General features: G+C 37.7%; 1 protein-coding gene across 6 annotated transcripts in view; it reads left to right on the top strand.

Moving 5' to 3' along the window:
* APAF1 (apoptotic peptidase activating factor 1) overlaps positions 1 to 27,047 on the top strand; it is an 87,080-nt gene that overhangs the window by 25,146 nt on the left and 34,887 nt on the right. For 5 of the 6 annotated variants that reach the window (XR_002788123.2, XM_023559947.2, XM_023559951.2 and 2 more), the window contains 7 exons: positions 2,340 to 2,453; positions 2,907 to 3,091; positions 7,705 to 7,831; positions 8,775 to 8,900; positions 10,841 to 10,972; positions 16,017 to 16,142; positions 23,450 to 23,611. Coding sequence is in view for 5 of the 6 variants with exons in the window: in XM_023559947.2 (XP_023415715.2) it covers positions 2,340 to 2,453; positions 2,907 to 3,091; positions 7,705 to 7,831; positions 8,775 to 8,900; positions 10,841 to 10,972; positions 16,017 to 16,142; positions 23,450 to 23,611 (972 nt within the window). In the remaining variant the exon portion in view is untranslated. The remainder of the gene's footprint in view (positions 1 to 2,339; positions 2,454 to 2,906; positions 3,092 to 7,704; positions 7,832 to 8,774; positions 8,901 to 10,840; positions 10,973 to 16,016; positions 16,143 to 23,449; positions 23,612 to 27,047) is intronic. The other variant, XM_064283694.1, reaches the window with a different exon arrangement.

The following is a 27,047-nucleotide window of genomic DNA, read 5'->3' as shown; positions in this document are numbered from 1 at the left end:
ATATGTCAAAGAGTAGCCCATGCTCGGAAGAAGAAAAAACCAGGACAAGGAGAAAGAAAGACAGTGATGATATAGGGTGACCTCTTCATGATTTGCTGACTTCATGTTTATTATGAAAGAAAATCAAAGATGACTCCAAGCTTGTGCCGTGGAAAGAATGGAGTTGTCATGAACTGAGATGGGCAAGTCTCTGGGAGGAACTAGTTTGTTTGTTTTTGAGGGGTGTAGTTAGGAATTTACTTTGAACATTTTAAGTCTGATATGCTTAATGGTGGAACTGCTGAGTAGGAATATATGAATCTGGATTTTCAGAGGACAGCCCTAGAGTAAAGATAACAATTGAGATTCATCAGTGCATGGATGGTATTTGAATGCATGCACTTTTAACTAACTACTGCAAATTTTAACATTTCACAAGATCGCAGGTACTTTAGTAATTTTTCTATGGTTTTGGTTACAGAAATGATGTACTGTTTCGTAGTCTGCTTGTTTTTCACCTAGCAAAACATAGTTTACATTTAGTAATCTACATTGGAATGATGGTGTTCCAATAAATGTTTGTGCCCTAATTTACTTAACCAAATTTTAATTATTGAGCATTAAAGTTGTTTTTAGTTTTTTGCTTTTATGATTCTGTAATGAGTATCCTTGTTTATCTTTCACCAGTTTTATTTCCTTGGAAAATTCCTAGAAGTGAAATTACTGGGTCAATGCATCTTTTCAAAACTTTTATATTTTATGATGATGTGACAGAATTCAGTTTCTTCTTATTTTTTTTAAACCTTTTTTCTGGTTTTTAAAGATAATAGTTTATTTTCATTGCAAAAGCTTAGTAAAAAAAAAAAAAAACTACAAGAAGAAAATGAAGATCACAACCATCGCTAATGATTTTGTGTATAGTTTTCTAATAGTTTTGCTGCTCATATACAAACATTTATTCTTTCAAATGAAATTAGGATCATAATAGAAATAGTTTTTTTTTTCTTGGTGAAAATATATACAACAAAGCATAACCTGCTCAGAATTTTTACATGTACAGTTGATAACAATGGCTGCATACTTCACATCGTGTCACCATGCTCTCTCTGCCCCTGCTGGTTCACCACTGTGAACTTATACTTCTGCCCCTGGAAGTTTTCATCTGTGTTTTAGAGTTATTGTTACCATTTCAATCTCATATAGGTAATTCTGCAGTAGAGCTCAGTAAAGGCAGACATTCTTTATTTGAGCTAAATTGCTGTCTAGTTTGAAGATGACTTCATGGGATAGTTTTTGCTCAAGGCTCAAAAGTTGCCTCCGGGCATTCAATTTGGGGGTCCCTCCATCTCATTGTGTCCAGTAAGTCTGGTTTCCAATAAGAATTTGAAGCTCTGTAGAAATAGAGTTTTATAACTTGCTTTTTAAAAATTTAATTATATTTCGTGGCCATCTTTTTATTTCAATTTATATAGATTGACGTAAGTTTGAAAGCTGCTATTTCATTATATATATGGCTGTATTATAATTGGCCAATTGAGGACAATTAGATTTTTAAAGCATACTTATCTGATTGTTTTCTTAGAATATATTCTTATAAGTGGAATTTCTGTGTCAAACAGTGTGTACAGTTTAAATTTTAGTAGTTTGTCAAGCTGTGCTCCAGAAAGGGTGCTCTGATTTATATCACTATCAATATACATGACAGTGCTCATTTCCTCTGATTGCAGCAACTATTCTTACTATCATTATTTTTCGTCTTTCTAAATCCCCTGATATATGCATAAAAAAAAGGTAAATCTTTGTTGTTGTGATTTGACTACTGGTGAAATTTTTGAATGTTTTGTATTTTGTGCATTGGCCCTCATCTATTGCCTTTACCTATTTTTCTATTGGTGTTTTACCTTTTTCTTATTGTTTTGTTAGAATTTTCCATAAAGTAGCATATGAAGCCATTGTCTGTCATAAATGTTCTCTACTATATTGATGACTTGAATTTTTAATATAGTCAGATGTACGATTATTTGTCTTCTTGCTGTTTTGCAATGCTATCATGTTTATAAAGATCTCCTTCACCCCAAAATTGCAAAAATACTTTTCCCGTGTCATCTAATATTTTTTAGCTTTTCTATTTAAATCTCTAATCCATCTTAAATTTATTTTAAGGTGTGAGGTTCATTTTATGTTTCTTTGAAACAATTGGTGTGTTCTTTTTCACGAGCTCCCTTTGTGTCGTTAAACTCTAGATACCTGCTAAGTTTCTTTCGTATTGTTAGGATGATGATGGTATACTTAAATTTTGTTGATCTCTTTAATGGTGGTGCTGGTCTTATTATTATTATTATTATTTTTTTTTTTTTTAGGAACTTTGTGCTTTAATGTTTTCCCTGGATTGGATTAAAGCAAAAACTGAACTTGTAGGCCCTGCTCATCTGATTCATGAATTTGTGGAATATAGGCATATATTGGATGAGAAGGTATATATTAATATGAAAAATATGTGTTTAGGGGACATTTTATTTTGACATTTAATTCTAGGTGTAATAGTGGGAATGAGCAGAACAGAAGAAGTAGAAAGATAATTTCCCTACTTTGCCCTTTGGTTATTCTATTATTTTGCTTCCGAATACTACCTTCTTCTTACCTGGGTGTTCTGGCAGTATGGATGAGATTAAGGTTTGAGAATTGGGGACGAATAATGTTCAGTGGTTTTTAATGTGTTAAGAAACAGCACTTTGACGGTGAGATTTTACCATATGCTTCCAAAGTCAGAAGAACTCTATATAATTTGTTACCTAATGATTGGCTATTTAATTTTAGTTCATATAGAAAATGTCTCTTTTAAGCCGTAAAGTGATAAGATCACAGAAATAGAAAAATGTCAGATATTGGCTGTAGTTATATTTCTAAGAGATTCGTTTTGTTCTTAGGATTGCACAGTCTGTGAGAATTTTCAGGAATTTTTATCTTTAAATGGACACCTTCTTGGACGACAGCCATTTCCTAATATTGTACAACTGGGTCTCTGTGAACCGGAAACTTCAGAAGTTTATCAGCAAGCTAAGCTTCAGGCCAAGCAGGAGGTCGATAACGGAACGCTTTACCTGGAGTGGATGTAAGTAGGTTAGGAGAGACCAAAGGAAGCTGAGCATTAACTATGTCATTATTTTTCAGATAGGGAATAAGTTCACTCCAGGAAGATTTAACTACTTTAAACAGAGCTGTAACTTTTAATAAGCATTCTTACTTGTTGAAAAGTTCCAAAGAAGTAAGCATAGGGGAAAATAATTATATTTTCAAAGAATCCTTAGAAATAAACACTTGCTATAAGGTATTTTGACAAGCCATCCTAAATATTAATACCAAATGCATGACTTTATTTCAGTGTAGTAGAGTGGTAAAGAGCATGGGCTTTTAAGTTACAAACCTGGGTTTTCTAGCCTGTGATTTTTGTGCACGCAGATTACCAGGACTTTCTTCCACAATGCTACTTCGTGGGTTTGAACTGCCAACCTTTGTGTTAGTGCCAAAAAGACCAAAAAAAAGAAAAAAAACCAAACCCACTCCCATAACCCTATAGGACAGAGTAGAACTGCCCCATAGAGTTTCCAAGGTTGTAATCTTTTGGAAGCAGACCGCCACATCTTTTTCTCATGGAGCAGCTGGTGGGTTCAAACCATGACCTTTCATTTAGCAGCTGAGTGCTGTAACCACTGTCCCACCAGCGCAAATGATTTGCTGTACCAGGGACCTTTTCTCATGTTTAAAATGGAGAGAACAGTCTCTTGAGGTAGTTACTACTTTTGTGCAGATTTGAATGACATAATGGTTATAAAGTGATAGCACTTTGCCTTGCACAGTGTTGCCATTGTTAGTTGGCATTGAGTTGATTCTGACTCATGGTAGACCCTGTGTGCAGAGTAGAACTGCTTCATAGTGTTTTCCAGGTTGTGACCTTTTGGAGGCAGATTGGTAGGGCTGTTTTCTGAGATGCCAACCTTTCAGTTAATGGTCGATTGCTTAACCATTTATGCCACCCAGGGACCTAAAAGCAAAATAGTCATGTTGTCAGTCCTTATTATACTTTCATTGAGTAACTGACATCTAGTTCATTGTTGATCTTAGCTTGATCTTATCAGTTACTATCAAAAGGAAAGGGTAAGCTACCATCTTTTTAATGTCTGTTATGAGCTCACATATGTTATTCTATTTAATCTTCAAAGTAACTTTATAAGGTAAATTTTATTTGCCCTATTTTATAAATGAGAAAACTGAGAAACACAGACATTGGGACTTGACTAAGCTTGACATGTGGCTTTCTGAATGGGAGTCAAATCCTGGGTCTGTCTGGCTTTATTTTCCATATGCCATGTGTCTCTTATAACTTGAAGTAATAAGTACCAATGTTAGTTTTTTCACTTGGATAATTTACATTTAAACTGAACCCCAGGTTGCTTTCTACACTCTTTATGACCATCTACCTCTTTCCAAATAAGTCAGGTTGTCACGGGTAATTCCCTTTATTTAGTTCAACAAACACTGGAGTTTCTGTAATGCACTAAATACTGTTACACGTACTCAGGCTCTGCCAAGGTACTCAATCTAGTAGTGAAGAAAGAAGTTTAAGCAAATAATTACAATATAATGTGACGAGTGCACCAATAGAAGTATGTATAAAATAGAGGTGGGGCTGAGAAGTAATTGGATGGGTGAGGAATTCAGGAAAAGGTCCGTGAAGGAAGTGGTGAGGAAGGATTTTGTTTTTTTAGAGCAGATTGTGGTTTATGGAGGAATTGCACAGAAAGAGTTCCCATATATGCCCTGTTCCTACTGCATACTCTTTCTCCTAGTATTAATATTTTGCATTCTATTTGTGTGATACATTATTATTAAAGTCCATAGTTTACGTTAGATTTCAGTGTTTGTGTCGTATGATTCTGTAGGTTTTGACAGATGCATAATAATGTCGTGTGTCCACCATTACAAAATTATTAGCATAGTTTCACTGCCTAAAAATGTCCTGTGCTGCACCTATTCATTGTTCCCTGTCCCCGTGAATATTTTAAAACTTAATTGACTAAAATATTTTTGTCAGCTTTATTTTTATTTGGAAGGTAATATATGTTGTTGATTAAAACAGTATTACCCATTGCCGTTGAGTTGATTCCGACTCATAGCGACCCTATAGGACAGAGTAGAACTGCACCATAGTGTTTCCAAGAAGCACTTGGTGGATTCGAACTGCTGACCTTTTTGGTTAGCAGCCTTAGCTCTTAACCACTGTGCCACCAGGGATATAAAATAAAGTCAAATTCTCCCTATCTTTATCCCACTTCACAGGGTTAACCGTTCTTAAACACTTTCTTAGAAAGTGGAGGCTTCGTGCTCCCTGAGAAGTAACCCTTTAACTCACTGGGGCTAGGTTAGATCTGTCTGTGTTCTAGAGTACTCCTTGTTTACCCAGTATCATAACGTTTGTCTCAAAATTTATGGTGATTGTCTTGTTTCTTGTTTTTCATCCATACTAGTTCTCATTCTGTCATGTAGAATAGTTTGGAGCTTAAAAGAATAGACTGACTCTAGACTGCCTGGGCTTAAATCCCAGCTCTGCTATTTATTAGTTGTACATCATTAGGGGGTGAATTATTCAGCTTTTTTGCCTAATAGTATTTTACAGCATTGTTGTGAGGATTACATGTGTGTGTACCTAACTCATAGAGAGTTCTCAATAAATATTAGTCGTTATTAACAATAACGTTTCACACATTGCCTGGTCCATGTAGTTAGTATGCAATAAAAATTTGTGGAAGATTGAATGAATTCATTTTTTATTTAGTGGTGCAAATAGTCTTCATACTTGGTCTGATAATCAAATGGGCAGAGGTTTAGTTCTTGTTCTCTCATGAATTGATGAGTTATTTTTACTTTTTAAGAAAAATTTTTTAGGTGTTGTTTCAATTGCATTTCAACATACGACATTTTGTCATAGAATGGGTAGAGTCATTCATAGCTGTATTTTTTAACTGAGTTTGACCAGGCCATGTTCAAAGAATGCTTTATTTCAGTACTAGGAAGCTTTTCTTTTTGTACTGTAGAATGGTTTAGTTTGGTATAAGATTAACTTTAATGGAGTTTCAGCTTTCAGAGAAATCATTTGTTCATTTATCTAATCCTTTTTGGCTATTTACTATATGCCTATCATTGTGACAAGTTACTTTCTGAGCTTTATTGGGAGAATTGAATAGATAGATTAAGGGGAAAGAGAGTATTTTCTTAATTGAATCCTTTGAATTTTGCTAGTGATTTATCTATTCTTCTCCCTAGTTCTCATCACTCTAGCTTTTATGTTATAGTTACTTGTTTTATCTCTTCTTTATATTAAATTATAATATTTCCTGGGCAGGGCCTAAGTCTAATTTGCCTTTGTGTTCTCTTTGATCATTTGGTCTGTCTTGTGTGTGGTCAGTTTTTTTTTTTTTATTAAAGATTAATAACAGTGGCATCTTTTTGTGCTGGGCATGTTTAGGTATCATTACCTCCATTTTACATATAAGGAAATGGAAACTTAGGTTCAGTGATTTGCCTGCGTTTACACACCTAATAAGTGTTTGACGTGCAATTTGTCTTGAGGTTTGTCTGACTCCAAATCTTTGACCCTTAGACTAAGCATGATACGATTTACATATTTACTTGTACTCAAAGACATAGTCTTGACTGGGGTGTATATATGTGATATTCTGGCACTGTTCTAATACTTTTTTCTTGTTTTAAGTATACATTTCAATTCCTGTACCTTTTTTCCATTAAGAAATAACATAATACCTATACTAGTGGAATAGTGGAGCCCTGGAGGCACATTGGTTAAGGGTTTGGGTGCTGAACAAAAGGTTGGCAGTTCGAATCCATCAGCCGCTGCTTAGAAACCGTGTAGGGCAGTTTTACTCTGTCCTATAGGGTTGCTATGAGTTGGAAGTGAATAGTTGGTCTTTAGCAGATTTAGATACAAAGAAAATTACACTGCCAAATCTTTTTTCTCTGTTCGAATAATTGTACTTAGAGCATTTTTTAGGTGCATTATCATAATGGTGGGTGTATTGTCATACTGTAGTTAGGAAATAAATTTCATTTTGTTTATGACATCTTTACTCTTAAAACAGGTAGTGATTTTTTGAAGGGTATCCTTATGTAGGAGCCCTGGTGGTGCAATGGTTAAGCACTTGACTACTAACCAAAAAGTTGGTGGTTCGAACCCACCCAGTGGTTCCACAGGAGAAAGACCTGGGGATCTGTTCCTATAAAGATTACAGTCAAAAAAACATCATGGGGCAGTTCTACCCTGTCATATGGGTTTGCTATGAGTTGGAAACGATACGACGTCACCTAACAACAATGAAATCCTTAATACAATGTTTTCTCTGTACATGTATCCCTAATAATATATCAAAGGAAAATAGAAAATGAAATGTACTTGATTAACTAGATTTCTTCCAACTTAGTTACATTTATAACAGATGACAGGTTGCTTGATACGGGGTATATTGCTCTTACAATGTCACTTTTGTTACATTATACTTTTTCAGGCGATGTGTGTTCTGTCATTTACATGTTGATAATTCGGAATTTTTGGGGAGAATAACTTTATGTTACAAGGTACTTTATTTTATTACTGAAAGAAAATATTTTTACTTAATTTATTGGATTTCTTTTCGTTTTTTTCTTTGTGTTTAGAAACAAAAAAAACATGAAGAATCTCTCCCGCTTAGTTGTCCGCCCCCATACGGATGCTGTTTACCATGCCTGCTTTTCTGAGGATGGTCAGAGAATAGCATCTTGTGGAGCTGATAAAACCTTACAGGTAAAACATATCTCTTGAGAAAAACTGAAAGAGGTATGTACCTAATACTGTACAGATTAGGGTATGTTTAAATCATAAAATTCAAAAAAATTGTGCACATTAGAAATAGCAGAGAAATCCAAATCTCTTGAGCATTTTATGAAAGCTTTCTCTAGAGATTTTTAAGATAATATTATGTATTTTCATAAATCTAAACTTAACCCAGTGGTATAGTAGTGCCTTTTACCCTTCTATCCAGTTACCCATCATCCATGTGCCAGCAAAGGATAATGAGGAAATGCTGTGTGTTAAAAGACATAAAGACTTCATAGCACATTGAACAGGGCTCTGATTGAAAAAAACAGCGATTAAATAAAATATTTTTATGACTCAGGCAGAGATTACTGACTAAATAGGAATTTGGCTAGATTATTTCCTAAGTTCCTTTAAATCCTCAATTTTTTTCAGAAAATATGAATGAATATTTTCCTTTACATATGTGCTCTTTCCCTTTTGATTTTGAAGGAAACAAAATCAAATTAGTTAAATTTTTTATATTTAGGATAATTTTAGTCTTTGCAGGATTATAACTGCGTACCTTATTTCTATATGTGCGCATCTCACAGCTTATTAGTTTTGGCTTTTGAGCCCTAGAAAGCAAACATATTGAATATGAAGTGTTTTCTATTTGATTGTTAAGAATTTGCCAAAATATTCTCAAGAACTGAAGCTGGAGCTATACTCTTCCACTTCTCTTTATTGATATTTACAAACATTTAACAATGGATAGTTATTTATGTTAAGGCTTACAAATTATATCAAAAATTCTGATTTTTGGAGTATCGTTTGCCAAGGTACATTTCTGTTTTGCAAAATAACACTGATGAAGATGTTTTAAAGGAAGATTTTTATTGAATGGTGGCCCATGGTTAAGTGGTTTATAGGTTCTGTTGTTGCTGTATAGGTGTTCAAAGCTGAGACAGGAGAGAAGCTTCTAGAAATCAAGGCTCATGAAGATGAAGTGCTTTGCTGTGCATTCTCTGCAGATGACAGGTTTATAGCAACCTGCTCAGTGGATAAACAAGTGAAAGTAAGGAAATATTTCCTTCTTGGGTTGTAATCACACAATTTATTTTCTTTTTCCATAATAGAGGGACTGGTGTAAGTGGGGTTAAAGGACTTTTGCCTGTTGACCTGCTAACTTGAAGCAAATCAGTTTTTACCCAGTGTAAATTAACATGGTCTAAAAGTTCTTCGTTTTGAAGCACCAGCAAAAATTCCTAGGTTATTCACCCTGTACCAGGTAGCAGGGAAGAGTGATTACAAATTTATGAATTTGCCTGCCGTTTATAGATGGGTCTATGTGTTAAATATCAGTTTAAATCTTCAGGTGCTTTGCAGTCAAAAGTGTTGTTGGTCAAAATTGTCTGAGATGAGATTCCTGTTGTAAAATGTATGATTTGTGAAATACAACCCAGATATATTTACTTTCAAGGACTGGAAAATATTCAGTGGAAAACTGGGTAAATGAACAAACTAGCAGTTAGGTTACTGTCTGAAAAATAAACAGGGATTCATAACTTTGTTAATTATTTCTTCTTGTGTCTTCTCTCTAAATTTGGCCTTTATCTGTTGCATTTGTACTGATACGGCATTTAAGAGGAACTGAAGATTTGAGGGATATTTTATCATTGATACCTGGAGAGGAAGCTTATTTTCAGACTTTTTTCAAAGGAGTTGTGAAGTACTGAACCTAATGAGGAGGGGCGGGCCTTGGTGGACCTGAGAGCAAGAACGGTGGTTTGGGAGTTTTCCTCCATTGGAAGAGGACTACAGAGTGTCCAGACAAAATTGAGACCTTCAGAAATCTAGATTGGACTCTCTAGGGGCTTTAGGGAAACGCTGGTGGTGTAGTGGTTAAGTGCTATTGCTGCTAACCAAGAGATCAGCAGTTCGAATCTGCCAGGTGCTCCTTGGAAACTCTGTGGGGCAGTTCTACTCTGTCCTATACGGTAGCTATGAGTCAGAATCAACTCGACGGCAGTGGGTTAGGGGCTTTAGAGCCAACCAGCTAATTTACCCTGTAGTCTTTACTGAGTCAGACTTGGAGTTGGTCATTCTAGGCAACTCCAGAGTTGGAGCTGGTCCTTTGGTCTTTGTGGATAACTGCTTGGATCTTTCTTTTTGTCTAGAAGACTACACCTTGGCAAAGTCTCCTGTAGTACCAACTGCATTGGCATTTCTGCCAACGCTATTTTCTACCTGTCTTGCTACTGAAAAAATTTTAGTGTTTCTTAGTAGAGTGAAAATTCAAAATAAAACAATGCTTATGTCAGGCCTGCTTTTTTTTAAGAGTTGGGAGCTATGTGGAGTAGAAAGAAATAATACTGAGTTTCTGTTTTCTAAGAACTCAAAATACAAGGTGAGAGGCATAAATACCTATTACAGAACTCCAAAATAAGATCAACTCTTTGGATTTCTGGGAATTCTATAAGTGCTTTGATAAAATACAAGAAAATACTATGAGAGGGGACATTAGCACCTCTTAAAAGTCAGAATTGTAGTGAAGATTCATTAAGTAATTTATTTTTGTTGCTTAGTTGTCTTGCATAGTAACTAGAATGATGATAATTATTTTTTCTTGAGAACTGAACGGCATACAAGGTCTTTGATGTAATCATTCAACTTAATCATTAAAGCCCATTGTGCCATCCCCTTTATAGTGCTACTCTGCTGTTGTTTAGGAACATGTGAAACTTTGTCCTTGAAGAAAGTCCTTATGAGATTCTGATTATGCTGTGGAAAAACACATGTGTATTCCTGCATGTGGATTTTTAAAAGCGCATTCACACAAAATACCGCCACATTTTAGGGGAGGGATGGTATTCATTAGCATCATGTTCAATTGCAAAAATCAGTGCCGTGTTAGGCTAGATAGCACCCACGAAGCGGCTCACATTTGCTTTGCCCCCTCTTCTTCCTTTGAAAGTAAGGGGTAGTTGTAAATTTTGTTTTCTCTGTTCTCTTTAGATTTGGGATTCTGTGACTGGGGAACTAGTACGTACCTATGATGAGCACTCAGAGCAAGTCAATTGCTGCCATTTCACCAACAACGGTCATCACCTTCTCCTCGCCACTGGCTCAAGTGATTGCTTCCTCAAAGTAAGTGTGAATGATGAGAATTATGTAGATAAATTTGATGCATACATCAGAATACCTCCTTTCACTTTTTTTTTCCGTCTATTAATCGGTGCTCTTTTGTTTGCAAGTGACAGAAACTATCTATTAGCTTCAGGCAAAAAAACAAATAAATAAAAGATTATTTGCTTATATAACTAAAAAGTCTAGCGGGAGCATGTCTTCAGGCATAGCTAAATTCAGATGTTTCAGGTGTGTTCTCAAGCTCTAACTCCCTCTCCATCTTTAGGCTCTTTCTCTTCTTTGTTGGTTCAGGCATGAGCTCTCTCTGTGTGGCAGGAAATAGGGCCATCTTCAACTCCAGGCCTGCATGGGTCTTGTAGCTCATAATCACAGAGGAAGAGAAACCATCTCTCCCTCAATTCCCATAGATTTAATTTTAGGTAAGACTCTAACTGACCTGGTTTGGGTTCCATGCTCATTGCTAAATAACTCCAATGGCTAGGAGGATGGAATCTTTGGATTGGCCAGGAGTCACAAGTCTAGCCTGTGGAGGTGAGGTCCACTTGAATCAGAAGAGAAATTCAGCTATTAGAAGAAAGTAGGAAGGTGCTGGCAGGAAAAAACCAAAAAGGCAAAAGTAGGTATTCATTCCCTATAGTTTAATAATATTTTATAATCATTAATTATTAAAAGGTTTTCCTCTTAAGTATCATGCTGAAAAAATGAGGTTAAATTTTCCAGGATCCCAGGAAGATCTGTTGACTACTTCTGGAATATTTTGGTTTAGTGTCTAACCTTTCTTCATTGATGTCATACCATCTTTGCAATGGGATAAAGTTTTTTTGGCAGGAGTGCGTAAGATATTTCAATTTGGACAACCTCAGAGACTTTATTTTGGCATTTAAAAATAAGTTATTTTATTTTATTTTAGAAACTATTGAAACAGTTATTGAAAATTGTCTTCCCAACACTTTTCAGGGGGCAAAATCTTTTTCGTCAAAAGAAAACTTAAGTGGAAGCTCAGTGTGTAAAACAGATATAGTTTTTCTGATTGAAGTGGGGGTGTGGGTCTGTATTTCTGCTATTTCTATGGTTCCCTCCCTTACTCTTTTGCCCCATGATGCCTTCATAGGGTACTGCAGAACACAATTTGAAAATTCTGTACTGGACCTAAATATAGATAAATGTTGTTGTTAGGTGCCTTCGAGTAGGTTCCAACTCACAGCGACCCTGTGTACAACAGAACGAAACACTGCCCAGTCCTGTGCCATCCTCACAGTCGTTGCTGTGTTTGAGCCCATTGTTGGAGCCACAGTGTCAGTCCATCTCCTTGAGGGTCTTCCTCTTTTTCACTGACTGCTCCCAGCTGATAACACGTGTCCAAAGTACATGAGACGAAGTCTTTGCATTCTTGCTTCTAAGGAACACACTGGCTATACTTCTTCCAAGGCAGATTTTTTCATTCTTCTGACAGTCCATGGTATATTCAGTATTCTTCACTAAGACCATAATTCAAAGGCATCAGTATTTTTCATGGGTCTTTCTTATTCATTGTCCAGCTTTCACATGCATATGAGGCAGTTAAAAATATCGCCTGGGTCAGGTGCATGTCAGTCCTTAAAGTGACATCTTTGTTTTTTTTTAACACTTTAAGACGTCTTTTGAAACAGATTTGCCCAGTGCAACACTTTGTTTAATTTCTTGACTGATGCTCCCATGGATGTTGATTGTGGATCCAAGTAAAATGAAATCTTTAACAACTTCATTGTTTTCTCCATTTATCATAATGTTGCTTATTGGTCCAGTTGTGAGGATTTTTGTTTTCTTTATGTTGAGGTGTAATCCATACTGAAGGCTGTGGTCTTTGATCTTCATCAGTAAGTGCTTCAAGTCCTCTTCACTTTCAGCAAGCAAGGTTGTGTCATCTGCATATCTCAGGTTGTTAATGAGTTTTTGCCCATTACTGATTTTTAGGAGTTTTTCGTATGGTCCAGAGTCTCAGATTATTTGTTCAGCATACATATTGAATAGATACGATGAAAGGTTACAACCCTGACACACCTTTCTTGACTTTAAACCACGCAGTATTCCCTTGTCCTGTTTGAACAATTGCCTCTTGGTCTAAGTACAAGTTCCTCACAAGCCCAATGAAGTGTTCTGGAATTCTCATTCTTCGCATTGTTACCCATAATTTGTTACGATCCACACACTCGAATACCTTTGCATAGTCAATAAAACATAGGTAAATATCTTTCTGGTATTCTCTGCTTTCAGCCATGATCCATCTGAGATCAATACTAATATCCCTTTTTCCATGTCCTCTTCTGAATCCAGCTTGAACTTCTAGCAGTTCCTCATCGACATACTGCTGCAACGGCTTTTGAATTATCTTCTGCAAATTTTAATTGTGTGTGATATTAATGATATTGTTTGATAATTTCTGCATTCTCTTGGATTGCCTTTCTTGGAATAGGCGTAAATATGGATCTCTTCCAGTCGGTTGGCCAGGCAGCTGTCTTCCAAATTTCTTGGCATAGACGAATGAATGCTTCCAGCACTGCATCCATTTGTTGAAATATCTCAATTGATATTCCGTCAATTCATTTTTTTTCACCAATGCTTTCAGTGCGGCTTGGACTTCTTCCTTCAATACCATCAGTTCTTGATCATATGCTACCTTCTGAAATGGATGAACATCGACCAATTCTTTTTGGTACGGTGACTGTGTATTCCTTCCATCTTATTTTGATGCTTCCTGCATCGTTTAATATTTTCCCCATAGAATCCTTTAATATTCCTACTCGAGGCTTGAATTTTTTTCAGTTCTTTCAGCTTGAGAAGTGCCAAGTGTGTTCCTCCCTTTTGGTGTTCTATCTCCAGCTCTTTGCACATGTCATTATGATACTTTGTCTTCTCAATCTGCTGTTTGAAATCTTCTGTTCATCGTTTCTTCCTTTTGCTTTAGCTGTTCTACCTTCAAGAGCAAGTTTCAGAGTCTCTTCTGACATCCATTTTGGTCTTTTCTTTCTTTCCTGTCTTTTTAATGACCTCTTGCTTTCTTGATGTATGATGTCCTTGATTTCATTCCACAACTCACCTGGTTTTTGGTCATTAATGCTCAGTGCATCAGATGTATTTTTGAGATGGTCTCTAAATTCAGGTGGGATATACTCAAGGTTGTATTTGGCCCTTGTGGACTTGTTCTAATTTTCTTCAGCTTTAACTTGAACTCGCATATGATCTATTGATGATCTGTTCCACAGTTGGCGTGTATCCTTGTCCTGACTGATGATACTGAGCTTTTCCATCATCACTTTCCATAGATGTAGTCGATTTGATTCCTCTGTATTCCGTCTGGTGAGGTCCACGTGTATAGTTGCAGTTTATGTTGTTGAAAAAAAGATATTTGCAATGAAGAAGTCATTGGCCTTGCAAAATTCTATCATACAATCTCCAGCATTGTTTCTGTAACGAAGGCCATATTTTCCAACTACTGATCCTTCTTTGTTTCTTACTTTCCCATTCCAATCACTAGTAATTATCAGTGCCTCCTGATTGCATGTTTGATTAATTTCAGACTGCTGAAGTTAGTAAAAATCTTCAGTTTCTTCATCTGTGGCCTTAGTGGTTGGTGCGTAAATTTGAATAATAGTCATATTAACTGGTCTTCGTTGTAGGTGTATGGATATTATCTTATCACTGACAGCGTTCTACTTCAGGATAGATCTTGAGATGTTCTTTTTTGACAATGAACGCAGTACCATTCCGCTTCAAGTTGTCATTCCTAGCATAGTAGGCCATATGATTGTCTTATTCAAAGTGGTCAATACCGGTCCGTTTCACTTCAGTCATGCCTAGGATATTGATCTTTATGCATTCCATTTCATTTTTTGAGGATTTCCAATTTTCTTAGATTCATACTTTGTACGTTCCTTGTTGCGATTATTAATTGATGTTTGCATCTATTTTTTCTCATTTTGAGTAGTGCTATATCAGCAAATGAAGGCCCTGAAAGCTTGACTCCATCCATTTCATTAAGGTCAACTCTGCTTTGAGGAGGCAGCTGTTCCCCAGTCATATCTTTGAGTGCCTTCCAACCTGAGGGGCCCATCTTCTGTCACTGTATCAGACAGTGTTGTGCTGCTATTCACAAGGTTTTCACTGGCCAGTTTTTTTGGAAGTAGACTTCCAGGTCCTTCTTCTAGTCTGTCTTAGTCTGGAAGCTCCATTGAAACCTGTCCACAAGGGTGACCCTGCTGGTATTTGAAATACCAATGACAAAGCTTCCAGTATCACAGTGCAACAAACTGACAGGCATGTGGTAGCTTTCTACAGTAGGTTTGTTGAAATTGGAGTCCAAACAAACTTCACAAGACATTGGGTTGTTAGGTTTCTTAAGTCTGTCTTACTTTATAAAAGTTCCACTTCCGCGGGACCCCCTTTTTTGTGCTACTGGTTTGTTAGAGAAATTGAATAAGTTGTCCTCTGGAATGCCCCACATTGTGTATTTGGTTGATTGCTTCCTTAAGGTGTTGTTTAACTTGCTCTTTTTACAAAACCCTTATATTTCCTGTCAAATGTATTTATGTGTAAAGATTATCTTTGTATATTTTGAATCATAGTTTATAGTGTTGGTAGATTTTAGTCCAGTATTGTAGATTCAAGATTTGCATTGGTAAATCTTAGAAGTGAACATTTTTACAGTTGGATAACATGCTATTTCTTTAAAAATTGAGTAATTTATATACATATTACTTATTATAAGTGCTGAGTAAAATAATGTTTCCAAACTAATCAGGTAAAATAAGCAGTAATTGTTTAATTGGTTACTTACTGCTCTGACTAAAAGCCTAGTTATCCTTAGAGTCCCTTAGTAGATTAGACCCTGATTTAAGGGATGCCCCATTACCTGTTAATCTCAAGTTCATAGCACTTTCGTGTTACTGTGATTTGAACATGGTATAACTGAAAAAGCTTAAATGGAGGGAAAGAAGAACTCAACATGACTTTTCACTTTTTCCCGTTCAGTACTAGTTTGTTAAATTTATGTTTTCATCTTAAATAGCTCTGGGATTTGAATCAAAAAGAATGTCGAAATACCATGTTTGGCCATACAAATTCAATCAATCACTGTAGATTTTCACCAGATGATACGCTTTTGGCCAGTTGTTCAGCTGATGGATCATTAAAGGTAAGCTTTTCTACACCATGAAAATGGAAGTCAGTTGTTTGGAAAGTCTTATGATTTAGTTATGGAGATAGATTTCTGTTTTTCATGTTTCTGTGGAAAGAGTTTCCTCCTTCAACTCCCAGGAGCATATTTAGTATAACAGTGATTGCTTGTCATAATGATTGTTTACGAATTCATATAATTTGAATTTTTAAATTTTAAGCACATATTTCATGTTAGGGCTTCATAAAATAATTTTTATGGGTCAGATTTGTAAAGGTTCTGCTTTAATTTATCATTTACTTTTTCTGCCTTTTATATTATTGTTTTCCTGTTTTTGAGAAGCCGTATGGCGGAAATACTTAGAGGCAGGGAAAAAAGCTTATTCAATTTTCTGAAATTTATAGTCCAAAAAAACTAAATTCTGCCTTCTTCAATCTTTACCTTCTTAAATAAGATCCTAGTTCCGATTTCTTTACTATTTCTGTCTCTACTATCATTCTAGTGTCTTGTTTATTGATGCTCCTTCCTTTTAGTCTGAAGTTGACCCCATCTTTGTCTCTCGTTCTACCTTTTCTCTCCCATTTTATAGTATTTGCCCTGGCTCAGGCTGTCATCTCTCATGTCTGATAGCAGCCTTCTAAGATGTTCTTTCTACCTCTGCTTAACCCTGGTAGAGAGCTGCTAGAATAATCCTTTACCACCATTTTCATCTTGTCACTTGTAGCTGAAACAGAAATAGTACCATATTACAAATTGTAGTAAACCCAGACTCCATCAGGCTCACTTCCAAGATGCCTCGCCTTCCATTGTTCTGCCACCTTCTTTCCTATCCAGTTTATTTCTTCTAGCCCACATAACTAATTTTTCTTGATAAGGTAATTTTTGGTGCTTATTTCAGTCACTGTCCCATATGTATTTCATTAGCCTTTTTGGATTTTTTTTTATCTCTAATTCACTTGTCTGTATTTTTTAATGACCCTCAAAACTTTAAGCAAAACCTTCTTCAGAAGGTGTTTTCTTATAATATCTGTTTCTCAGTGCGCACGCACGCACACATCTGTCTCTGTATATCTATATCTAATTATATACCTGGATGTATAGATAGAAACTGCTCAGCTTATCTTCCTCAGATGTGTACTTGTCATTGTGTTGTACTGTTCTGCATTTCCTATGTCTTCCATTTCTTTGACAAAGTTGAATATAGGTTTATGATATACAGACCTTGTCATCATGTTTTATTTTTCTCTGAAGTTCGTAGTACAATACTGTACCCAAACCATGCACTGAATAATTTTCTTGACATATACCTTATCCAGGGAAACACTTGAACTCTCCTGGGCACTATTTTGCCTGTTAGAATCTTAAGGAGATTTGTTAAGGCTACAAGATGACTTCTAAGGTAGGTAATGGTAAATTCTCTTGATGCTGATCTTCTGGTTGAATCTTTGATCTCTCTTTGCTGACTGAGAATAACTTATTTTTGTATAAATTGCTCCAGGGCATCTAAGAGCTGTTTCTGGGTAGAATTCTACTTTGTAGAGCTTAGCTAGCTGTTAATAGATGCTGGGAGCATTCTTAGAGTATTCAGATAAATGGATTTGGACTTCCATGACATGTTACCTACAAATACCAATTATCTGTCTATTCCTTTAGGATAATCAATGTCATAGAAGCTTCTGCAAACAACCTTGAATGAGTTAAGACAGCCTGCTCTGAGAGTTCCTTTCAGTCATATGAGCCTATTTTTTTCCTTCGTTTTTACTAAGTCACTGACTTCAGATGAAAGCATATCTCAGGCTACATTCTCCTTCCATCTTATCTCCATTGCTAATTGCAAGTTCTGGGAAGATTCTGTTATCCTTGGCGTTATTCCATTATTATTAAGCTGTTGAATGTTCAAGAAAGTTTAAAACAAGGCCGTTTCTTTGTTGTACTACAGATTTATGCTGTGCAACTCAGTTGGGCCTTCTTTGCTGCTGAATTATGGTTCTGTTCATTTTTAATTGATTTGCTGTTTTGCCTATAGTGCCTGTTCCAAACTTCCTCTGCTGTTCTTAAGCCCCTGACCTTGTCACTGCCTCCCCATTATTAAATGGAGATAACCTTACCTCATACCTTTTCAGAGGGTGAACCTTCTCAAAATTTGTAAAAGGTCTTTACTCTTTGGCTATTTCTCCACTTTCGCCTGCTGTTCCTTTCTTTCCTTCTTCCCCAGCACCTTGCTACTTTGGCTATTTTGTCTTTATATCTTTAGTCTTTCTTCTTTTTTGAATCATTTGCCTCGACCTGAAGATGAGCTTTATAAAACCAAAAACCGAAAGCCTTTGATTCTGCCTTGGTTATATTATTTTCACATAGCCATTCTGTTTTTCTCTTTCTCTTTATGACTAGACTTCTTAAGTCCTCTATCTTGCCTCCATTTTCTGACTACCTGCTCCCTACTTAACCCTTTTTTGCTTGGCCTCCATCTTTCCTGTATTTCCTTGAAGAGTATAAAATCAGTTTTATTTTCAGTCCCCATTCTTTTTGTCATGAAGCCTAATGCCTGTTGGATTAGTGTGAAATCTAATGATAGTTTTCTTTTCCCAGTCCTTGTTCTTTTTGTTTTTATCAATTTTCAAACCCTCATTGACCACCCATTTCTTTTTTGAAACTCTCCCCATTTGGCATCTGTGTTTTATTCTTTTTCTTCTTACCTCTCTGATGCTTACTTTAACACTTTTCCGTGCTTATTAAAATATAGTTCTTCTGTTTCCTGAATAAACCGAACATTTCAAAGGCCAGAGTAGCAGGGCTGGGGGTTTGGAGACATCTTGGTTTCAAGGGACATCTGGATCAATTGGCATAATAAAATCTATTAAGAAGACATTCTGCATTCCACTTTGGTGAGTGGTGTCTGGGGTCTTAAATGCTAGCAAGCAGCCATCTAAGATCATCAATTGATCTTAACCCACCTGGAGCAAAGGAGAATGAAGAACATGAAAGACACAAGGTAAGTATGAATGCAAGAGACAGAAAGAGCCAGATAAATCAGAGACTGCATCAGCCTGAGACCAGAAGAACTAGATGGTGCCCGGCTACAACCGATGACTGCTCTGACAGGGAACTCAACAGAGAATGGAGCAGGAGAGCAGTGGGATGCAGACCTCGAATTCTCATAAAAAGACCAGACTTCATGGTCTGACTGAGACTAGAAGGACCCCTGAGGTCATGGTCCCCAGACATTCTGTTAGCCCAAGACTGGAACCATTCCCAAAGCCAACTCTTCAGACAGGGATTGGACTGGACTATAAGATAGAAAATGATACTGGTGAGCTTCTTGGCTCAAGTAGACATATGAGACTATGTGGGCAGCTCCTGCCTGGAGGGGAGATGAGAAGGCAGAGGGGAACAGAAGCTGGCTGAATGGACGCGGGCAATACAGGGTAGAGAGGAGAAATGTGCTGACTCATTAGAGGGGAGAGCAACTAGGAGTACATAGCAAGGTGTATATAAATTTTTGTATGAGACTGACTATTCACAAGGTTTTCACTGGGTAATGCTTTTCAGAAGTAGACTGCCAGGTCCTTCTTCCTAGGGAATTCCTAGGGAATGGGAATTTCAGAACACTTAGTTGTGCGCATGAGGAACCTTTACATAGATCAAGAGGCAGTTGTTCAGACAGAACAAGGGGATACTGATTGGTTTAAAGTCAGGAAAGGTGTGCGTCAGGGTTGTATTCTTTCACCATACCTATTTAATCTGTATGCTGAACAAATAATCCGAGAAGCCGCACTATATGAAGAAGAACAGGGCATCAAGATTGATGGAAGACTCATTAACAACCTGCGTTATGCAGATGACGCAGCCTTGCTTGCTGAAAGTGAAGAGGACTTGAAGCACTTACTAATGAAGATCAAAGACCACAGCCTTCAGTATGGATTACACCTCACCATAAAGAAAGCAAACATCCTCACAACTGGACCAATGAGCAACATCACGATAAATGGAGAAAGGGTTGAAGTTGTCAAGGATTTCATTTTACTTGGATCCACAATCAACAGCCATGGAAGCAGCAGTCAAGAAACCAAAAGATGCATTGCATTGGGCAAATCTGCTGCAAAGGACCTCTTCAAAGTGTTGAAGAGCAAAGATATCACCCTGAAGACTAAGGTGCGCCTGACCCAAGCCATGGTATTTTCAATCACATCATATGCATGTGAAAGCTGGACAATGAATAAGGAAGACTGAAGAAGAGTTGACGCCTTGCATTGTGGTGTTGGTGAAGAATATTGAATATACCATGGACTGCCAAAAGAACGAACAAATCTGTCTTGGAAGAAGTGCGGCCAGAATGCTCCTTAGAAGCAAGCATGGCGAGACTGCATCTTACATACTTTGGACATGTTGTCAGGAGGGATTGGTCCCTGGAAAAGGACATCATGCTTGGCAGAGTACAGGGTCAGTGGAAAAGAGGAAGACCCTCGAGGTGGATTGACACAGTGGTTGCAACAATGAGCTCACGCATAACAACAATTGTAAGGATGCTGCAGGACTGGGCAGTGTTTCATTCTGTCGTGCGTGGGGTCGCTATGAGTCGGAACCGACTCGATGGCACCTAACAACAACAGCAGCAAACAACATGAGACTGACTTCGTTTGTAAACTTTCACTTAAAGCACAATTAAAAAAAAAAAAATATATATATTTTTTTCTCTTAGCATCAGACCTTGACTACTGTCTCCATCCTAGTTCATGTGGTCTCATGGCTTCAACTCTCATCCCTTCTGTGAGTGACTTTCAGATTATCGTTTCCGGCTTTCATTTTTCTTATGTGTTGTGTCTTGCATTTCTCATTGCCTGCTAATTGTTGTCACTGAAATTTAACACATCATGCCTCAAACTTATTGTGCTCCAACATAAAGTTTTTTTTTTTTTTTATTCTTCAGCCTGGGTAGGTACATGGCAGAACCGGGATGTGCAGAGTAGTAGAAGGGATATCAATGGACTTTCAACGGTTCCTCCTGATTTAGCTCCACCTTTACTGGAAAGTATCGAGTGCCAACACTTTATAAGCCTATTAGAAATTCAGTGGTGTGAGTTGGGTTACTCCAACCAGACTGAACTCATTTTGGTGTCTTTGCTTTCCCGTTTTGTGCTTTAGCTTATGCTGACCCCTTAGCCTTGACTGTAGGCCCTAGAATGTCCCTCTTGTGTTTTTGGTGTTGAAATCTTGTCCATCATAAATTGGTGTAAGGTAGGCTAATCTTTAGGGGGTAGAGTGAGGTGGTCACCTCATGCACATTGTGTTCTCTCAAGCCCGCAGCTTGAGTATAGTGTTCCCACCGTGCCCTGTCTTTTCCTCTCATAGGACACATTTGACAAATTTTGTGCTAGAGTCGTTTATGTACATATCTTGCCTCCTTACTGACCTGCAAGCTCCTTGGGGATAGTATGTATATGTGATTCATTTATATAACCTCAGAGTTACTAGCATAGTGTTTAGTAAATGTGTTCAAGATGATAAACTTTTGTTGTGTCCCCTTCAAATCAAACTCAAAGAAAAATTTAAATAATTCATCATTTATCAGGGGCAGGATTTTGATTTTTATATTCATGTGTGAGTATCAAAACGTGTTTGTAGAACACAGAGCACTAGCGGTGGGGCCAGATATTACTGCACTCTTGGTAAGAACTGCCTGCGTTTGTGGCAGCTTCCCCAAGGTGCTGTTAAGCCTGTATACTTGGCAGGTTTGCACTGAATACAGTGATGTGTAGTAAATAGAGGTCCTGCAAAATGATGTTGGATAACAGCATTTCAAGGTCAAAGTCTTCCCAAAGTGTTTACCTTCTGAGAGAATGAAGAACTGTAAAATTATTTCCTGACCCAGATGGCTCTGTAATTTTCTAAACATTTTGTAGGGTATCAATGTTTATAAGTATGCGTTTTTCAGGCTTTGATCGTAAACTATTTAAAAATGCAAGTTTTATATAAAAATTGCTGTTTAAGGCATAGATGGGCACAGGGCACACGTGAGCCCTGGATATAGTGCAGTGATTTGCTCAAAATGAAATGCTGGTATCAGTTTACTTGGTCCCTTGATATGTGAGATTTCATCATGGCTAGGTTAGGAGCTGAAGTCAGGACTCCAGTAGGTCCAGAAGCAGAAGATGCAGTTTAGGCAGATATAATGAAATTGGGTAGTGTTAGTTTTCTTTTTCTTTCTGAAAAAGAAATTTTCTCTCCTTCTGGCATTGGTTGTTTTGTTTCCCAGATTAAGAGGAAAACAGTGTGATTTCTCATAGATTCTGGCTGATGTGAATGAAGCTTTTGGCATTTATGGTTAGGGTTTTTTAAATTTTTTCCTCCTCTTTAGTGTCAGGGAAGGCTAACTGTTTTTGTGCCTGCTGTCTCTTGTGCTTTATCTAGTTTATCCACAGTTATCCCTCTGTGAAAGGGTTTGGTTTTGGCCATATATCTTAGTATATGTATACAAAATAACTCTCTCTAGACTCAGGGGAGATTTTAAAATATACCTGGCAAGGTAGATCAGGTTTGACCTGGGAGCAGTCCTTTGGAAGCTGAGTTAAAGCCTGAGAAACAGCTTTTTTGGTCCTTTTCCTTGGCCAGCTTTTGGACTGCGCATGGCAGCCGTTACTACTCTGTGAAGCTGGAACACTGCTCAGGGTCCAGGGGAGTGAGGATTGAGCTTCTCGAAGTCCTTTGTCTTTTGTGCTTCTTACATGGCTCTGCTAGTGAATGAGGTTTGGAGTATTTTGTATCCCATTCCCCAGAATTCAGTTGGCTTTATAGCTCTTTCTAGCCCCACCTAGTGCATACGGTGTTTTGCTTCCTTTCAGCATATTCTTCGTTTTCTATCTTGAGGGACGTCTTTATGTCTCTGGATGCTCTGCTAGAGTATAATTCTGCTTGAACTGAGTCCTATGTAGCGTCCATGCTGTGTGTATGGTAGATGTTAAGCAGACGTCATGGCCTGCACAGCAGAGGGCAGCAGTGGCAAGTTGTGAGTTTCTTCATCTCATCTTCCTTTCCTCCATGGCTGGTCCTAACTATTAAGGACTAATCTTGAACCTCCTCCACACCATGCAAGGCTCTTTAAAGTTTTAGTTGATACACATTCTGCATTTTAGACAGTGCTTCTAGTTTTTTTCTATTCAGGAAGGTGATGAATGAAACTGGAGTACTTAATAAACAGTCATAAAAAGCGATGCATAGGTAAAAATAGTTTATTAGGTGAAGTGAATAATTTTATATGACATTTAGTCAGATGGAATTCTAGAGGTGTGATTTGAAATTAAAAAAACTTATTTTTTTTTTATTTGAAGCTTTGGGATGTGAGATCAGCAAATGAGAGGAAAAGCATTAACGTGAAACAGCACTTCCCAGATTCAGAGGATCCTCAAGAGGATATAGAAGTGATAGTGAAATGTTGTTCCTGGTCTGCTGATGGTGCCAGGATAATGGTGGCAGCAAAAAATAAAATCTTTGTAAGTACTCTTTAAAAAGCCAGATTTAGTCTGATTTAAAGAAAATTAAAACCTCTATTAATTTATGCATTTTACACTGTTTATTGATACAAGTAAAGTCTAGCTGTATGATTTTGGTCAGGCTTTCTAACATCTCACAGTTTTTTGAAACTGGCCCCAGAGGATATTGACAGACCTGGTGAAAAAACGTCTTCATCGTCCCACAGGTTTGGGAAATGTGTACGAACATATTTAAGGTCCCACAATAGAGAAACAATTTATGTTGTTTAATCCAGTGTTTGTCAGATGTATTTAAATGTGGAATACTTCATCACTCCTGCTTTTTTTTTTACAAATTGAAACACATTGGCTTAGGTGATTTTCAAAGTGCTCTTTATCCTTCAGTGATTTGGTAACTCTGATAAAGTCAATATCTAAACAAGATTGTGAGATTTTTAGGAAGTCAACGAGGAGGATGTGCAAACAAGTAAATGACAATGAAATGCCTTCTTTTTTCTCAAATCTATCAATGGCTAGAAACCCTGATGGCGTAGTGGTTAAGTGCTATGGCTGTTAACCAAGAGGTTGGCAGTTCAAATCCGCCAGGCACTCCTTAGAAACCCTATGGGGCAGTTCTGCTCTGTCCTATACAGTCCCTATGAGTCCGAATCGACTCAATGGCAGTGGGTTCGGTTAACAGTGGCTTACATTGTCATGTTCAGAGTGCTTTCACGTGTGTTTTATTTTGATATCAACATCTAAAGGACATAGCCAATTGCAATAGACCTGTGATGATAATGAGGAAACTGAGGTTCACAGCAGCCATATAACCTCCCAGAGTTACAGTGTGACTGGGAGAGCTAGCTAGGTCTTCTGATACATAATTCAGTGATATTCTCTTTTAATAGTAACTTTAGAAGTCTTGAATAAGAGATGTTGTTGTTGTTGTTAGGTGCCGTTGAGTCAGTTCCAGCTCACAGCAACCCTATGCACAACAGAATGAAACACTGCCTGGTCCTGAGCCATCCTTACAATCATTGTTATGCTTGAGCTCATTGTTCTAGCCACTGTGTCATTCCACCTCGATGAGGGTATTCCTCTTTTCCGTGGACCCTGTACTCTGCCAAGCATGATGTCCATCTCTAGGGACTGATCCCTCCTGACAACATGTCCAAAGTGTGTAAGATGCAGTCTTGCCGCCCTTGCTTCTAAGGAGCATTCTGGTTGTACTTCTTCTATGACAGATTTGTTCATTCTTTTGGCAGTCCGTGGTATATTCAATATTCTTCACAACACCACAATTCGAAGGCGTCAATTCTTCTTCGGTCTTCCTTATTCATTGTCCAGCTTTCACATGCATATGATTGAAAATACCATGGCTTGGGTCAGGCACACCTTAGTCTTCAAGGTGACATCTTTGCTCTTCAACACTTTCAAGAGGTCCTTTGCAGCAGATTTACCCAATGCGATGCGTCTTTTGATTTCTTGACTGCTGCTTCCATGGCTGTTGATTGTGGATCCAAGTAAAATGAAATCCTTGACATCTTTAATCTTTTCTCCATTTATCATGATGTTGCTCATTGGTCCAGTTGTGAGGATGTTTGTTTTCTTTATGTTGAGGTGCAATCCATACTGAAGGCTATGGTCTTTGATCTTCATCAGTAAGTGCTTCAAGTGCTCTTCAGTTTCAGCAAGCAAGGTTGTGTCATCTGCATAACGCAGGTTGTTGATGAGTCTTCCTCCAATCCCGATGCCCCGTTCTTCTTCATATAGTGCAGCTTCTCGGATTATTTGCTCAGCATACAGATTGAATAGGTATGGTGAAAGAGTACAACCCTGACGCTCACCTTTCCTGACTTTAAACCAATCAGTATCCCCTTGTTCTTTCTGAACAACTGCCTCTTGATCTATGTAAAGGTTCCTCATGAGCACAATTAAGTGTTCTGGAATTCCCATTCTTTGCAATGTTATCCATAATTTGTTATGATCCTCACAGTCGAATGCCTTTGCATAGTCAATAAAACACAGGTAAACATCCTTCTGGTATTCTCTGCTTTCAGCCAGGATCCATCTGACATCAGCAATGATATCCCTGGATCCACGTCCTCTTCTGAAACCGGCCTGAATTTCTGGCAGTTACCTGTTGATATACTGCTGCAGCCATTTTTGAATGGTCTTCAGCAAAATTTTGCTTGCGTGTGATATTAATGATATTGTTGTATAATTTCCACATTCGGTTGGATCACCTTCCTTGGGAATAGGCATAAATATGGATCTCTTCCAATCAGTTGGCCAGGAAGCTGTCTTCCATATTTTGTGGCATAGACGAGTGAGCACCTCCGGCGCTGCATCTGTTTGTTGAAACATCTCAGTTGATGTTCCATCAATTCCTGGAGCCTTGTTTTTCGCTAATGCCTTCAGAGCAGCTTGGACTTCTTCCTTCAGTACCAAGAGTTCCTGATCATATGCCACCTCTTGAAATGGTTGAACATCGACTAATTCTTTTTGGTATAATGACTCTGTGTATTCCTTCCATCTTCTTTTTTTTTTTTTTTTTTAAATTAACTTTTATTGAGCTTCAAGTGACCGTTTACAAATCAAGTCAGTCTGTCACATATAAGTTTATATACATCTTACTCCTTACTCCCACTTGCTCTCCCCCTAATGAGTCAGTCCTTCCAGTCTCTCCTTTCGTGACAATTTTGCCAGCTTCCAACTCTCTCTATCCTCCCATCCCCCCTCCAGACAGGAGATGCCAACACAGTCTCAAGTGTCCACCTGATATCATTAGCTCACTCTTCTTCAGCATCTCTCTCCTACCCACTGTCCAGTCCCTTTCATGTCTGCTGAGTTGTCTTCGGGAATGGTTCCTGTCCTGTGCCAACAGAAGGTTTGGGGACCATGCCTGTCGGGATTCCTCTAGTCACAGTCAGACCATTAAGTACTTCCATCTTCTTTTGATGCTTCCTGCATCGTTTAATATTTTCCCCACGGAATCCTTCACTATTGCAACTTGAGGCTTGAATTTTTTCTTCAGTTCTTTCAGCTTGAGAAACGCCGAGCGTATTCTTCCCTTTTGGTTTTCCATCTCCAGCTCTTTGCATATGTCATTATAATACTTTGTGTTCATTTTGCTTTAGCTGCTTGACGTTTGAGAGCAAGTTTCAGAGTCTCCTCTGACATCCTTCTTGGCCTTTTCTTTGTTCCCTGTCTTTTCAATGACCTCTTGCTTTCTTCATGGATGATGTCCTTGATGTCATTACACAACTCATCTGGTCTTCGGTCACTGATGTTCAGTGCATCAAATCAATTTTTCAGATGGTCTCTAAATTCAGGTGGGATATACTCAAGGTCATATTTTGGCTCTTGTGGATTTGCTCTGATTTTCTTCAGTTTCAGCTTGAACTTGCGTATGAGCAATTGGTGGTCTGTTCCACAATCAGCCTCTGGCCTTGTT

This window comes from Loxodonta africana, chromosome 4 (genome assembly GCF_030014295.1).
Source record: "Loxodonta africana isolate mLoxAfr1 chromosome 4, mLoxAfr1.hap2, whole genome shotgun sequence".
Lineage (NCBI taxonomy): Eukaryota > Metazoa > Chordata > Mammalia > Proboscidea > Elephantidae > Loxodonta > Loxodonta africana.
Note: the sequence above shows the minus strand (reverse complement) of the source record. Positions and strands in the feature narration are given on the sequence as shown.